This window comes from Fundulus heteroclitus, chromosome 6 (assembly GCF_011125445.2).
Source record: "Fundulus heteroclitus isolate FHET01 chromosome 6, MU-UCD_Fhet_4.1, whole genome shotgun sequence".
In the NCBI taxonomy this organism is placed as follows: Eukaryota; Metazoa; Chordata; class Actinopteri; order Cyprinodontiformes; family Fundulidae; genus Fundulus; species Fundulus heteroclitus.
In genome coordinates this window covers 360,313-374,798 of record NC_046366.1, presented here as the reverse complement: position 1 = coordinate 374,798, position 14,486 = coordinate 360,313, and the positions used below count along the sequence as shown (strand labels likewise).

The window sequence follows — 14,486 nt, the reverse complement described above, 5'->3', positions numbered from 1 at the left end:
CTTTTTCCTAACAGGGTTTTATTACCTGCAGAGTTGGATGATCCTTTCTATGACCTTTTAAGTTAGCCCAATAATTTAATGTTAATTGCTTTCTTCTAAATGGCATTTCTCCCATTTCTACTAATAATGCTGCTGTTGGAGTAGTTTTAATTGCTCCTTTACATAATCTCAATGCTTGATACTGAATCTGATCTAATTTTAGATTTGTCTCTGCTGCTGAATTATAAAAAATACCTTCACGATCACTGATCTAATTAATCCTGTATATATATATTTCTTTAGTGCTATTCTATCTGCTCCCCACTCCCTACCAATTAAACATGTCATAATATTTATTACTTTCTTGCATTTGTCTAAGACTCTTTGAATGTATATATTCCATGTTATTCTTTCGTCACACCAAACCCCTAAAAATATAAATTGTTTCACTCTTTCTATTTCTTGATTATATAATTTTAATATAACATCATTAATTTTTTTCCTTGAAAAGAACATTGTTTTAGTCTTATCCACTGGGAATTTAAATCCCCATTTTAATGACCATTCTTCAACTTTAAAAATAGCTTCTTGCATCTTTTTAGTAATAAATTCCAAATTCCTTCCTCTCTTCCACATAGCTCTATCATCATCAAAAAGAGAAAAACCCATTCCATTATCTATATTTTGAAACACATCATCTATCATTATTGAAACTAATAAAGGACTTATACTTCCCTGTGGAGTACCATTGGTCTGTACTAATATATATATATATATATATATATATATATATATATATAGTACAGACCAAAGGTTTGGACACACCTTCTCATTCAAAGAGTTTTCTTTATTTGAATGAATGAATGATGTGGAATTTATAACTTAACAAAAAAGTGTGAAACAGCTCAAAATATGTCTTATATTCTAGGTTCTTCAAAATAGCCACCTTTTGGCATCTTGGGCTTGCATGTTTCTGGCCAGGGCTCTGGAGTTTGTTAACCTGACCCTAGCCAGATAGATTTCGCTCCGCCTAGCTCCACTCATCCATCTGGGACAGATCCATAGGAATGGCATTTCAGAAGGCTGGGCCTTATCAAAAATCCTTGCATATGATTGGATAAGCCACTTGTCTGTCATCTTTATCGACGAGCTATTTCAACCACTCACACCGAAGTCAACCCGTGACGCTGATGAGAGCGACGCAGGAAAAACCAAAACTTTTTTTTTTAAATGTGTTTGCGGCTCTAGTGGCACGCGTTTTATTGACAGTGAGCTGACAGGAAGAGGGGGGAAGACAGCCGGCAAAGCGCCACGGGTCGGAGTCGATCCCGGGTCGACCGCGTCGAGGACTAAAGGCCTCCTAACATGGTTTGTGCTAACTGCTCCGCCACGGGCGCGCCCCAGAAAACAAAACTTGCCAAATTCAGTCGGGAGAAGGGCGAAACCTAACCTGACAAAAGCCAGCTGTATGTTGCACCGCCTAGCTCCACTCACATACATCTGGGACACCGCCGGTAGAAAGTGATTTCTCCAACCAATTTTATGGTCTGGCCAATCAGGACGCAGGGCTGGCATTTCATAGATGTGACGTAGTGGAGACGCGACCATGACGTGAGACTGTTTTGATAGCAATGGCGGCTCGTTGAGGAAGCAAGCGTTAACATTGATGCTGCTATTTCTTCCGTGTTGTCCAATCTACCTAATATTGTTTCATTAAAAGAACATCAGAGAACGCCTCTGAAGGCTTTTGTCGGTGGAAACAATTTTTTCGCCCTTCTCCCGACCGGATTTGGCAAGTTTTGTTTTCCAACGCGCAGATGCGGACCCCCCCCCCGGAGCGGTTAGCGGTTAGCGCTAACTATGTTAGGAGGCCTTTAGTCCTCAACGCGGTCGGCCCGGAATCGACTCCGACCCGCGGCGCTTTGCTGCCTGTCTTCCCCCCTCTTCCTGTCAGCTCACTGTCAATAAAACGCGTGCCACTAGAGCCGCAAACACATTATTATTTTTTTATTTTTTTTTCCTGCGTCGCTATCATCAGCGTCACGGGTTAGCTTCGGTGTGAGTGGTTGAAATAGCACATCAATAAAGATGACAGACAAGTGGCTTATCCAATCATATGCAAGAATTTTTGATAAGGCCCAGCCTTCAGTAAAGGCAATTCCTATGGCGATGTCCCAGATGTATGTGAGTGGAGCTAGGCGGAGCAACATACAGCTGGCTTTTGTCAGGTTAGGCGAAACCATCGTTTCCACCAACAAAAGCCTTCAGAGCCATTCTCTGATGTCCTTTTAATGAAACAATATTAGGTAGATTGGACAACACGGAAGAAATAGCAGCATCAATGTTAACGCTTGCTTCCTCGATGCGAGCCGCCATTGTTGTCTGAATGAAAACAGTCTCACGGTCGCTTCTCCACTACGTCACATCTATGAAACTCCAGCCCTGTGTCCTGATTGGCTGGACAATAAAATGGGTTGAAGAAATTACTCTCTATGGAAGATGTCCCATATGGATGTGAGTGAAGCTAGGCGGAGCTAGGTGGAGCGAAATCCATCTGGCTATGGTCAGCTTAGGAGTTGTTACAGCCATCCGAAAGTCTTGATAGACATCAAGTCTGTTGTGAGCTTTGTTCTTATTTACAAAAGAGCACTGAAGGCATTCTCAGACAGGTAGGTGGTGCTGAATGGTAGAATGACCCGCATCAGTGTGTGTTCGGCCAGTCTGGGTGCAAGAATGTGTCCTTCTACTTTCCAAAACTTTTGTATGCATCTTTTTGGAAATATTTTTTTTATACAAAATCAGCTTAGATGTCACAAAGCTCATCTTCACAGCAAATGTGTTCCATGTCTTTGATAGTGGAAAAGTAGGGGTTCATCACCCATCTTTCTCTTGATAAATGTCAGCGAAACGGCTTTTCATCTCCGCACAGAGCAGGTTCAGGTCCTGGATAAACTCCAGGACCTGCATAAACACGCACAAATAGTGTAAAACATGAAAATGTCGGGGACATATACTGCTGTGATCCAAAACTCATTCAGCTTTTCGTACAGTGATCCACTCTGCTCTTGCAGGAACTCTTATTCTTTTATTTCAGTCCCAGAAAACGCGCAAGCACTTGTCCCCGTGACAGCCACTGCACCTCTGTGTGCAACAGCAGTGTCTGATATGCTTCATCATCACGCAGCTGGGCAAAGATTCTTTTGTTCAAAGGATGAACTTTGATAAAATTTACAACGATAACATTTGAGAGGATGTTACTGAGGTCTTCTGAAAGTTTTCTTCCTGCCAAAACTTGATGATGGAGCATGCAGTGAAGGATTATACATCCTAGGGCTTTTTCTTTCCAGTAGAAGGGCGACTGTGGCTTGAGTAGTTGTCTGGCAACCAGAAGGTTGAGGGTTCGATTCCAGCTTCCCCTTGCCACATGTCGATGCCCCCTTGGGCAAGGCACTTAACCCCAAGTTGCCTACCGAGCTGCGTCTTGGTGTATAAATGTGTGCGTGAGAGCGACTGGGTGAATGTGGCTATAGTGTACAGCGCTTTGGGTGGTCAGCATGACTGGAAAAGTGCTATATAAGTTCAGTCCATTTACCATTTAAGTAACTGTTAAAACCTGTTTTTCCCCATCATTGCTGCTGCTCCATCCATACAACAATGAACCTGGTTTTCATAAGTCAAGTTATTGGATATAAAATTACAGTTAATAGCTATAAATATATCATGACCTGCTGACATTGTTTAAATTTGTGGACATAAGAATCTCTTGTTTCAAGCCATCGTTATCAATGTATTGCACATGGACTCATCTGACACCGTTGTTGTTTCATCCAACTGAATGGCAAAAGGAGAATTCCCAAACTTTTTATGCAACTAGTCTTGACAGTTTTCAGCAATTTTATCTATTCTGTCCTTGACGGTATTGTTGGAGAGTGGGACAGTTTTCACTTTATCTGCCGCTTGCACACCACACATCAGTTCCACAATTTTCAGGCAGGCCTGTTTGACAAGATGTTCTCCAATACTGTGTGACTTTTAGCCCTGACAATTAAAAGTAAACACTCAAAAGATGCTTCTGTAGCTCTGTGTAAATCGCTACCTGCTTTTTCAAATGCTTTTCTGATGTCAATGGATCTTTTCGGCAGTGCCAACTGCTTTTTCTTCTCAAAGTATTCCCAAGCTTTACCCATAGCTTGGGACACCAAGAGACACATGTTTGGTCTCTTGGTGTCGTTTAAAGCCGGGCATACATTGTACGATATTTTCAGTCATTGTACTCATATACAGCTCAAACTGTAGTATGAAACAGCAGGGTTTAAACTGCTCACGATATGTGTTCTTACACTGTATGGCCCGACGCTCTGATGCGATCTTGGTGCTCACACTGTACATCTAAAAACCACACGTTGGACTCAGCCCCGCAGGGAGATGGCGCTACTTAGACTTGTCTATCTGGAAGCTCAATGTAACAGTAGAAGAAGAAAAAGACGGAAGTGCCAATGCTATCTGTTAAATATAAGGCTCACAAGAACGAAACGTGTTGCCTTGGCAAATGTACGTGTTGCACCTCCCTAGTTTGACTCCATGTCAAACCTACTGCCGCCATGCTTCTCTCCACTCTTATGTTTTCATCTGAGAAGAAAAGGAAGAATTCCCTTGTTTGCACATGCGCTGTGCGCGAGGTTGGGGAAATCGGCTCGTAGACGCATATAGCTCTGCTTCAACAGCATGACGCGCTCCGGATCACTCACGAGGGCTGACTGAATTTCAAACGGACTGTCTGATTCCTGATCGGGAGGTGGTCATGAGAGGCTAATCGTCCCTCGTTACCCCTTGTATACTACACAACGCAGGACGCACGATGCCACTGAAACTCAGCCCGATCCAAATAATTCTCGCACGACTAAAGACTTGGCCCGAAAAGGGCAAAAACTCGTACAGTCTATGCCTGGCTTAAGTTTATTCGGCTTGATGCTGTCATTTGCAAGCTTCTCACCACAAATTACACACTTGTGGTGTGACGTGTCCTGTACTTCGATAAATCCAATTTCAAGGTAACTGTCCAAGTATTGTCTTTTCTTTTTTTGATTAGAGAAAATCCTTATTTTTACATTTCTCAGCTTTGTCAGAAACTCCAGAACATTCAGGTAGATGCCCTAACAATCACCTGGATCACAGACTACCTGACAAACAGACCATAGTTTGTGAGATTGAAGGGTTGTGTGTCTAACCAGGTAGTCAGCTGCACAGGAGCGTCACAGGGGACTGTACTCTCACCATTCCTTTTCACGCTTTACACCTCAGACTGTGAATACAAGACAGACTCCTGTTATCTGCAGAAATACTTAAATGAATGCTGTCAGTGGATTCATAAGAGATGGACAGGAAGCTGAGTTCAGGGAGATGGAGGACTGCTTTGTGACATGGTATGGAAACAATCATCTCAATCTGAATGTGCATAAAACAAAGATGATGATTGTAGATTTCAGTACCAACACTATTACCATACAGTGAGAAGAAGTGGAGGTGGTGGAGGAGTATAAATACCTCGGTGTTCACCTAGACAACAAACTGGACTGGAGAGGCAACAAGAAGGGACAGAGCAGACTGTACTCCATGAAAAAGCTTACGTCTTTCTGGGTTTGAAGCAAATGCTACAGATCTTCTATAAGTCTGTTGTGGAGAGCAGGATCTCCTCTTCCATCATTTGTTGGGGTAGCAGCATCAGAACACATGACTTAAAGAAGCTCAACAAGCTTATAAAGAAGGCTGGTTCTGTTCTGCAGACCCTTCTAGAACCTTAGGCGATGACTTTGCAGAGAAGTATTCTTCATTAAATTAAGAAAATTATGGACAACCCTTAGCATTCTTTTCATTGGTACATTGATGTACAACAACAGTGTCTTCAGTCAGAGGCCTCTTCAGAACTGATGTAAGACAGACCGCTACAAGGGATCCTTTCTGCCTCCAGCCATTACCATTACCAGAAACCCCTACGAGTTACACTAGCATCTGATTTCCCTTTGAGATTAATAAAGTATCTTTGAATTTCAATTCAATTCAATTCAATTTTATTTATATAGCGCCAAATCATGAAACATGTCATCTCAAGGCACTTTACAAAGTCAAGTTCAATCATATTATACAGATTGGGTCAGATTATACAGATTGGTCAAAAATGTCCTATACAAGAAAACCAGTTGATTGCATCAAAGTCCCGACAAGCAGCTTTCACTCCTGGGGAACCGTAGAGCCACAGGAAGAGTCATCTGCATTGTACATGGCTTTGCTGCAATCCCTCATACTGAGCAAGCATGAAGCGACAGTGGGAAGAAAAACCACCCATTAACGGGAAAAAAAACCTCCGGCAGAACCGGGCTCAGTATGAACGGTCATCTGCCTCGACCGACTGGGGTTACAGAAGACAGAACAGAGACACAACAAGAGAAACAAAAAGCACAGAAGCACACATTGATCTAGTAATCTGTTCTACATTAGATGGTAGTAGCGGGTGAGCCGTCTTCTCTGGATGATGTCACAGTTAACAGAACGCCAGACCAGGTGTACCTACTATGAAGAGAAAAGAGAGAGAACAGAAAGTTAAAGCAGAAATGACAACACATAATGCATAATTGAAGAACAGTAGAACTCAATATAGTGAGAAAATTAGATCCTGATATACTCCAGTAACCTAAGCCTATAGCAGTAAAACTATAAAGGTAGCTGAGAGTAACATGAGTCACTAGTTATAATTTTTGTCAAAAAGAAAAGTTTTAAGCCTAGTCTTAAAAGTAGACAGGGTGTCTGCCTCACGGACCAAAACTGGGAGTTGGTTCCACAGGAGAGGAGCCTGATAGCTAAAGGATCTGCCTCCCATTCTACTTTTAGAGACTCTAGGAACCACCAGCAGACCTGCAGTCTGAGAGCGAAGTGCTCTGTTAGGAACATACGGGGTAATCAGAGCTCTGATATATGATGGAGCTTGATTATGAAGGGCTTTATACGTTAGAAGAAGAATTTTAAATTCTATTCTTGATTTAACAGGAAGCCAATGAAGGGAAGCTAAAATTGGAGAAATATGATCCCTCTTGTTGATTTTCATCAGAACTCTTGCTGCAGCATTTTGGATCAGCTGAAGGCTTTGAACTGCATTTTGTGGAATTCCTGATAGTAAAGAATTACAATAGTCCAGCCTTGAAGTAACAAATGCATGGACCAGTTTTTCAGTATCACCCCTGGACAGAATGTTTCTAATTTTGGCGATATTCCGGAGGTGAAAAAAGGAAACTCTGGAAACCTGTTTAATATGGGATTTAAATGACATGTCTTGGTCAAAAATAACACCAAGATTTTTTACTTTATTACCAGAGGCCAGTTTAATGCCACCCAGATTAAGTGATTGGTTAAGAAGTTTATTTTTTGAGGACTCTGGCCCAAAGATTAAAACTTCGGTCTTGTCAGAATTTAGATGCAGGAAATTTAAAGTCATCCAGCTTTTGATGTCATCAAGACATGACTGCAGTCGAAGTAATTGATTGGATTCATCAGGATTTATGGATAAATATAGCTGAGTATCATCAGCATAACAGTGGAAATTAATCCCATGCTGTCTGATAATTTTGCCAATCGGAAGCATATATATAGTAAAGAGAATTGGTCCAAGGACTGAACCCTGTGGTACTCCACAGGTGACCCTAGAGTTTGAGGAAGATTTATTATTAACATGAACAAATTGGAATCTGTCTGACAGATAAGATTTAAACCAGCCTAATGCTTTCCCCTTAATCCCTACAGTATGTTCAAGTCTTTGTAGGAGAATATTGTGATCAACTGTATCAAACGCAGCACTGAGATCTAACAGGACAAGTATAGACACAAGTCCATTATCTGAGGCCATGAGAATATCATTAGTGACCTTCACCAGAGCTGTTTCAGTGCTATGATGAGCTCTGAAGCCTGACTGAAACTCCTCAAGTAGGTCATTACTTTGTAAATGTTCACAAAGTTGATTAGCAACTACTTTCTCAAGAATTTTAGATAAGAAAAGAAGATTAGATATAGGTCTGTAGTTTACTAGCTCATCTTGATCAAGAGAAGGTTTCTTAAGTAAAGGTTTAATAACAGCTACTTTCAAAACCTGTGGTACATATCCATTTACTAAGGATAGATTAATCATGTCTAAAATAGTGCCACTGATCAAAGGGAATATGTCCTTAAACAACTTGGTTGGGATTGGGTCTAACATACAGGTAGAAGGTTAGATAGCTCAGAAAGCTCTACTGCTTCTAAACAGTTCAAACACTGCGCAGATTCTAAAGATTCCTCCAATGCTGCCTCACTTACTGAGGACGAGGTAATCATGTTTGGGAGGATGCCAATTATTTTATTTTTAATGGCATCAATTTTATTTATGAAGAATCCCATAAAATCATTACTACTGAGAGCTAAGGGAATGGATGGATCAACAGAGCTGTGGCTCTGGGTAAGTTTGGCAACTGTACTAAAGAGAAATCTAGGATTATTTTTATTCTCTTCAATTAATGATGAAAAATATGCTGCTCTAACTCTGCGGAGGGTCTTGTTATACAACAATAGTCTGTCCCTCCAGATTAAGTAGGATTCCTCTTGGTGTGTAGAGCGCCATTTTCTCTCCAATTTCCTAACATTGTGCTTCAAGGAACGCAGCTCTGAATTAAACCAAGGAGCCAGCTTCCTGTGAATAATCACCTTCTTTTTCAAGGGAGCTACATTGTCTAATGCAGAACGCAATGAGGAAGTCACATTGTTAGCAAAGGTATCGATTTGTGAATGGGAAGAAACAGCAATGCTGCCATCTACAGGGCATTTCTGCAATACTGAGGATATTAAGAAGGGGACAGACTCTTTAAGTTTTGATACAGCATTATCCGATAAAAATCTACTATAATGGAACCCTCTTTTGGGGGTGGAGAATTCAGTTAGATTAAACTCAAATGTTATTAAAAAATGATCAGACAGGACAGGGTTGTGAGGAAATACTGTTAATTCTTCACAATCAATGCCATATGTCAGCACAAGGTCTAAAGTATGGAGCCGAGAGTGCGTCAGTTCATGCACATTTTGAGCAAAACCAATTGAATCTAGGATAGTTTTAAAGGCTACACTAAGGTTATCACATTCAGTGTCAACATGGATGTTAAAATCACCCACTATAATAACCTTATCAGTATTTAATTTAATTAAATTGAATTAACACAGCTAACTCCTCTACTTTGTGATAGCACTAACCTTTCCTATGATGATGGATGGAAACGCAGGTCTATATCTTCTTCTCCCTGCCCATCTCCTTCGGCTCTTTCTCCTTACCACCTGGGTGAGTCGCTGCCGTTATGGCTGGGCTCTTAGCCAGGATTAGTAGCTGATCCTTTGTTTATACAATGCCTATATGTTGCCCTCCTTTGTCTCCGAAATCAAAATCCATGTAAAATAAAATGAGCAGCATAATTGACCACAAAATGGCTAGTTCCATGTTGGGAGTTGGAACGTTGAAGAGACAGGGATTTACACACACTATTAGAAGAAGAAAAAAAAGAGATTAAAAAAATATTTTAAAATGTGATAAAATATGGAGTCACTGTCACAAGCTGCCAGCTTTTGCTGATGTATTACATCATGATTAATAAAGTACTGAGAGTAACCAGAAAGATTTGTTTAAAAAAAATTATCTTTGCTTACATTTACTTTTGTATTTTTTATAATGTTATTTAAAGAACTCTTTTTGGTCACCATATTTCATTTGTAGACTTGCAGTCTTGAAAAAATAGAAACACAAATCATATAATTTGTTTTTTAACAACTAAAGAAAAGTGGACTTTAAAATGTCCACTCCATAATTTGGCAGTTTTTACAATTAGCAAAAACAGCTGCCTTCATTTGTAAACTTATTTGGGCCAACTCTTTCTTTATTTCAGCATGTTGAGGTTTGCTTGTGTGCCGTTTCGCACAACACTCTAAATTACTAGAACCCTTGCATCACATTGATTCTTCTGTTTTCAGCCAGTCTATTGTAGATTTACTGCTGGATCTGGGATCATTGTCATGCTGATGATCCAGTTTAGTTTATAAGCTGGCCGACAGATTACCTTGCATTGGACTCTAAAATGCTTTCTGTACAGATAATTTCTTGACTGATGCAGTAACTTCAAGTTGCAGGTCAAAACAAGCCCCAACCATCACCCCTACACTGGCATGCCAGTTGAGAAGAGGCGTGTGATCTTTAAATCTTTTCCGAATAGACATTGTTCAAAGCGGAGAAAGTGCACTTTAGACATTAATAATCTTTTGAGATATAAGATATAGCAACAAAAGCTTACAATTTTTCAGGCCACTAAAGTTGTCAACCTTTGTTCCACAGAGAGCTACAGTTGGATTTAGGAGGACATTACCTGAACTTGGAGACGGAAACCACGACAACCAATCCCCCTGCAATTTCAACAGTGATTCTGTTACTCTTGCACACCCACAGAATCCAGTGGCCATGGAGATCAGTCCCTCACAGACAATAACAGACCTGGCGAAAAAGAACTTATTTAACTTTGAAAGCCAGGAGTCAGATGAAGTCCCAGACCCAGAGGTTCCAGGAGTGGAAGAAGCTGCAGAGGAGAAAAATGAGAAAAGAGATGAATATGACTACCTTGTTTCTGAAACTAATGTAGAGAAGGGAAAAGAGGCAGAGGATGCCAGTGACAAAGAAGAGGAAGAAATTGGTGGGAGGGGAGAAATTGAGGGAGAAGATCAAAGAAGAGGGGAAGTGGAAGAAGGGGGAAATGAAAGAGGAGAACTAGAAGAAGATACCCAGCAAGGAAGAGAACAAGAAATTGAAATAGAACAAAGAGGAAAAGTAGATGGAGAAGATAAGGAAAAAAATGAATTAGAAACTGATGATCTGTGGAAGAGAAAAATCGAAGGAGAGGATGAAGGTAGAGAAGGCTTGAATGAAGTAAATCAATGGATAACAGGAATCTTGGGAGAAATGAGGGAAGCTTTTTCATCAGATCAGCCTTTCTTCAATGAAAATCCACAAAGTTTAATGTCTGAGCCCCCAGTCATCACTTCAGATCCACCAAAATCCATACTGCTGGAGACCTGGAACCGTGACTTAAACAACAGAGATGATCTCAGTTATAGCCACCTCAGTGACAGCTTCCAGGCAGAGCTGGCTGTTGTGCACTCAGACAGTGATGCCAGGCACGACCAATGGGTAGCCTTAGCATCATGTGATGAGACTAACCATTTAACAAAAAACAGAGCCAGTGCTGATGACACATGCACTAAAGAGAGCAGGAATGAGGATGGGGTGGAAGAACAAAATACTGAAGTGCTGACGTTGGAAGAGGGGGAGATGAATGAGCAAAAGGAGAAGAACAGTAGAGTCATGGAGGAAGGTGAAGTACAGATTAAGTCGAGAAGAGATCTTTTCTTGTTCTCTCCTTCAGTGAACTCCACAGCCAGCTCAGCTGATCCTGATAGAAAGGTACATTTCACTTTGTTTCTGCCTTTTCCTGTTTAGAGTCAAATGATTAAAGTTGAAACCAAACATTACATATTTTGTATATAATCATTCATAATTTCTTTTATCATTTGAAACTAAAACTGTGTAGAGTTTTCCGTTTTAGATCACTTAGATGGCCAAAAATTGTTATCCAATTGTCTAAACAGTGAGATGTTTTTTTTTATTTAAATCAAGAAGAGAGAAGGTTAAAGCACCTTTTGTCAAACCCCTAACCCTCATTCCAAAGTGATAGGTATGACACCCACTTCCAATCCCGCCCTCATGGATGTCCCTCCCCCTCTGTTACCCCTGCCACATCTGGTATGATGTCACTACGTGACCTGCGACCTATGATTTATGACATGAGACATATGACCTGTGATTTATGACATATGATATGACCTATGATTTATGAGCTGTGACCTATGACTGCCTTAATCATTAGTAGATGTGTGCCTAGTGGCCATTTTGAGACAATTAGTGACCTCTTTATGATTAGCATGATACTGGCTTTTAACTCAAACGGCCCCTACATTATGAGCAGATTTGTGCCTTGCAGCCAGTCTAAGGCCGTTTCTCAATTCACGAGAACGCGAGTCCGTACTTGCGTTCTCGTCAAGTCTGTTCTCGGTAAGAACACAGGAAGATCGGACTTGACGAGAACGCGAGCACGCAGCATGTATTGTGTATTGGAACAAAAGGGTACTTGTGACGTCATCACACCCGCAGCTCTTGAGCATTTCTTTAACGTTCAAAACTATTTATACACTACACCATCATATCTTATTGAAAACTTTTTTTATTAATTTCTAAAAAGTCTAAAAAATATCTAAAAAAATTACAGAACTGTGGATATAAAACCAGCAATAGTGGGAATTTCTTTGTTGGGAGTTGTAATTGTTGTAGTTGTAGAGGCGATAGAATCTTCTTTAAAAAAAAAAAAAATCAGCACTTTGTAGAAGCAAAATGAGCAATACGAGCAATATTGCTGTTGCTTCGGTCGTTGGTCAGCTTTACCAGCAGGCTGAAGAGGAGGTGATGCAGTTGAGGAGACAAATCCGAGCAAGGAGAAGATTGATGCGGCAGAGGAGGCTCAGAAGGCAGGCTTTGCTTACCCATCTATTGCCAACTGGTAGGCATTTTAAGATTGACAGCCTATTTCCTACTTTTATCTTTAAAAAAACATTGAGGATGGTATTAAAACGTGATCAGGTTGAAATTGTGACTATTTTTCTATAAATAATTAAAATGAAGACCCAATTTTAAAATTAGTAACAGTAGGGTTAAGCTACTTACTGATTAAGAAAAGAAAAAACATATTTTTATGTCTGTCCACCTTTACATTGATTAATCTATAAATTATGTGCAATTAGTTCAGCTCATTTTTCAGTGAAGGAGGAGGTTGACCCAGAGGAGGACGACCATCCGGCGGCTGAAGACAGGCAGCTGTCTGCATGTTTAAGTGAACATGACTACACCTGACCTAACGTAGATCAGTTCTAGTCATGTTCACATACTGCTTCATTTCATTTTTTTCACCACCTGTGAAAAAACATTAAATAATCATTAAATAATTTACATTCCAACTATTTTTAATTGTAAGTTTATAGGTGTTGTCTATTTGTATAATATCTTAATGAGTTATTTCTTTGTTTTAAACCATGTTAGTAACTGTTAATAATTTGTTGAATATATTACACCTTCATTCTTTTCCAAAGATTAAACATTTGTAGAAAATAAACGTCTGTTATTTTCATTTACTATTATTACTATTGTTTTCTTTCCCTCTTTCTCCTCTCAATATTTCGTGTCCTGACTCAGAAGAAACTCACTTAGATAGGAAAAACATTTATAGAATTTATTTATTTATTTTATATGCTGCTGTCGTCCTTGGCAGACATTTGCAATTTATTCCAGCAAGTATTGAGTTAATAAAGCAACACACGTCAGTCAGATAAACACAAAACAAATAAATCATAACCAGCGGTATTATGCACACCACTTTTTTTAATTACGCACTAACTCTGTAAACAGGCCACATAGGGAAGCTTAAAGGTATAATGTTCTCGCCTCAAACGATCTTAAAACGTACTTTTGAAGAACAACAGCAGCAGAAAAGGGAATTTTTAACTTACCGTTGTGAGCTCTGTTTGCGCTGTCTCGAATCAAGCTGCGGCCGCGGTGCATTCTGGGCAAGCGGTCAGTCTGAAGAACGCACAAGTCTGCTCTGTGCATGCTCGATAAAGAGGGCAGGCGAGAACAACATCCGGGGAATTCGGCGCGTTCTCGATTTAGCGTTCTCGGGTATTGGAACAGTGCTCGGGCTGAGGCTGATGACGTGTCACGAGCACACGAGAACGCTCAAGAACGCATATTGAGAAACGGCCTAAGACAATCAATGACCTTCTTATGATTAGCAGATGTGTGTCCAGTGGCCATTTTGGAAACTAAGGTGTAGGGATGCTCAATATTGCCGATATTCTAAACACTGAATTTCCGATTCCAATATAAGCCAATATCGATATAAACTAATTTCACATCATGCCAGTGACAAAATTTAAGCATAACCCACCTTCACTGTGACACCCCACTAGATACTGTATATTCCACAAATAATGACCATTGTAGAGGATAAGAACAGCAATTCAACTTCAGGAAAATGCAAAATGTTACATTTATTTTCAACACTTAACACATTTTGGAAATGTCATGATTTTTAAGTTTTTGGCCCACATGCAGATACAGACGGAGGGAGAAACAATTTTAAGATGTTTAATTAAAGGCTCAGATAACAGGGAAACACACAGCGTGTAGAACAGGTGAGGTCTGAACGTCAGTGCTGGATCAACTGCGGGGAAGAATGAAATGTTACAGAGGATCGAACCAGGGGAAAGTACCTGAGGCTGCGCCGCTTACCATTTAGTCGGGAAGACCTATCCGGGGAGAGTAAGTGACGAGGGGACTCTGTGACCATAACTCG

At 40.3% G+C, this 14,486-nt stretch overlaps 1 protein-coding gene across 6 annotated transcripts in view; it reads left to right on the top strand.

Moving 5' to 3' along the window:
- Nucleotides 1-14,486, top strand: part of LOC118563371 — a 274,277-nt gene that overhangs the window by 24,434 nt on the left and 235,357 nt on the right. For all 6 annotated transcript variants that reach the window (XM_036137799.1, XM_036137803.1, XM_036137800.1 and 3 more), the window contains exon 2: nt 10,370-11,488. In XM_036137799.1, the coding sequence (XP_035993692.1) occupies nt 10,370-11,488 (1,119 nt within the window). The remainder of the gene's footprint in view (nt 1-10,369; nt 11,489-14,486) is intronic.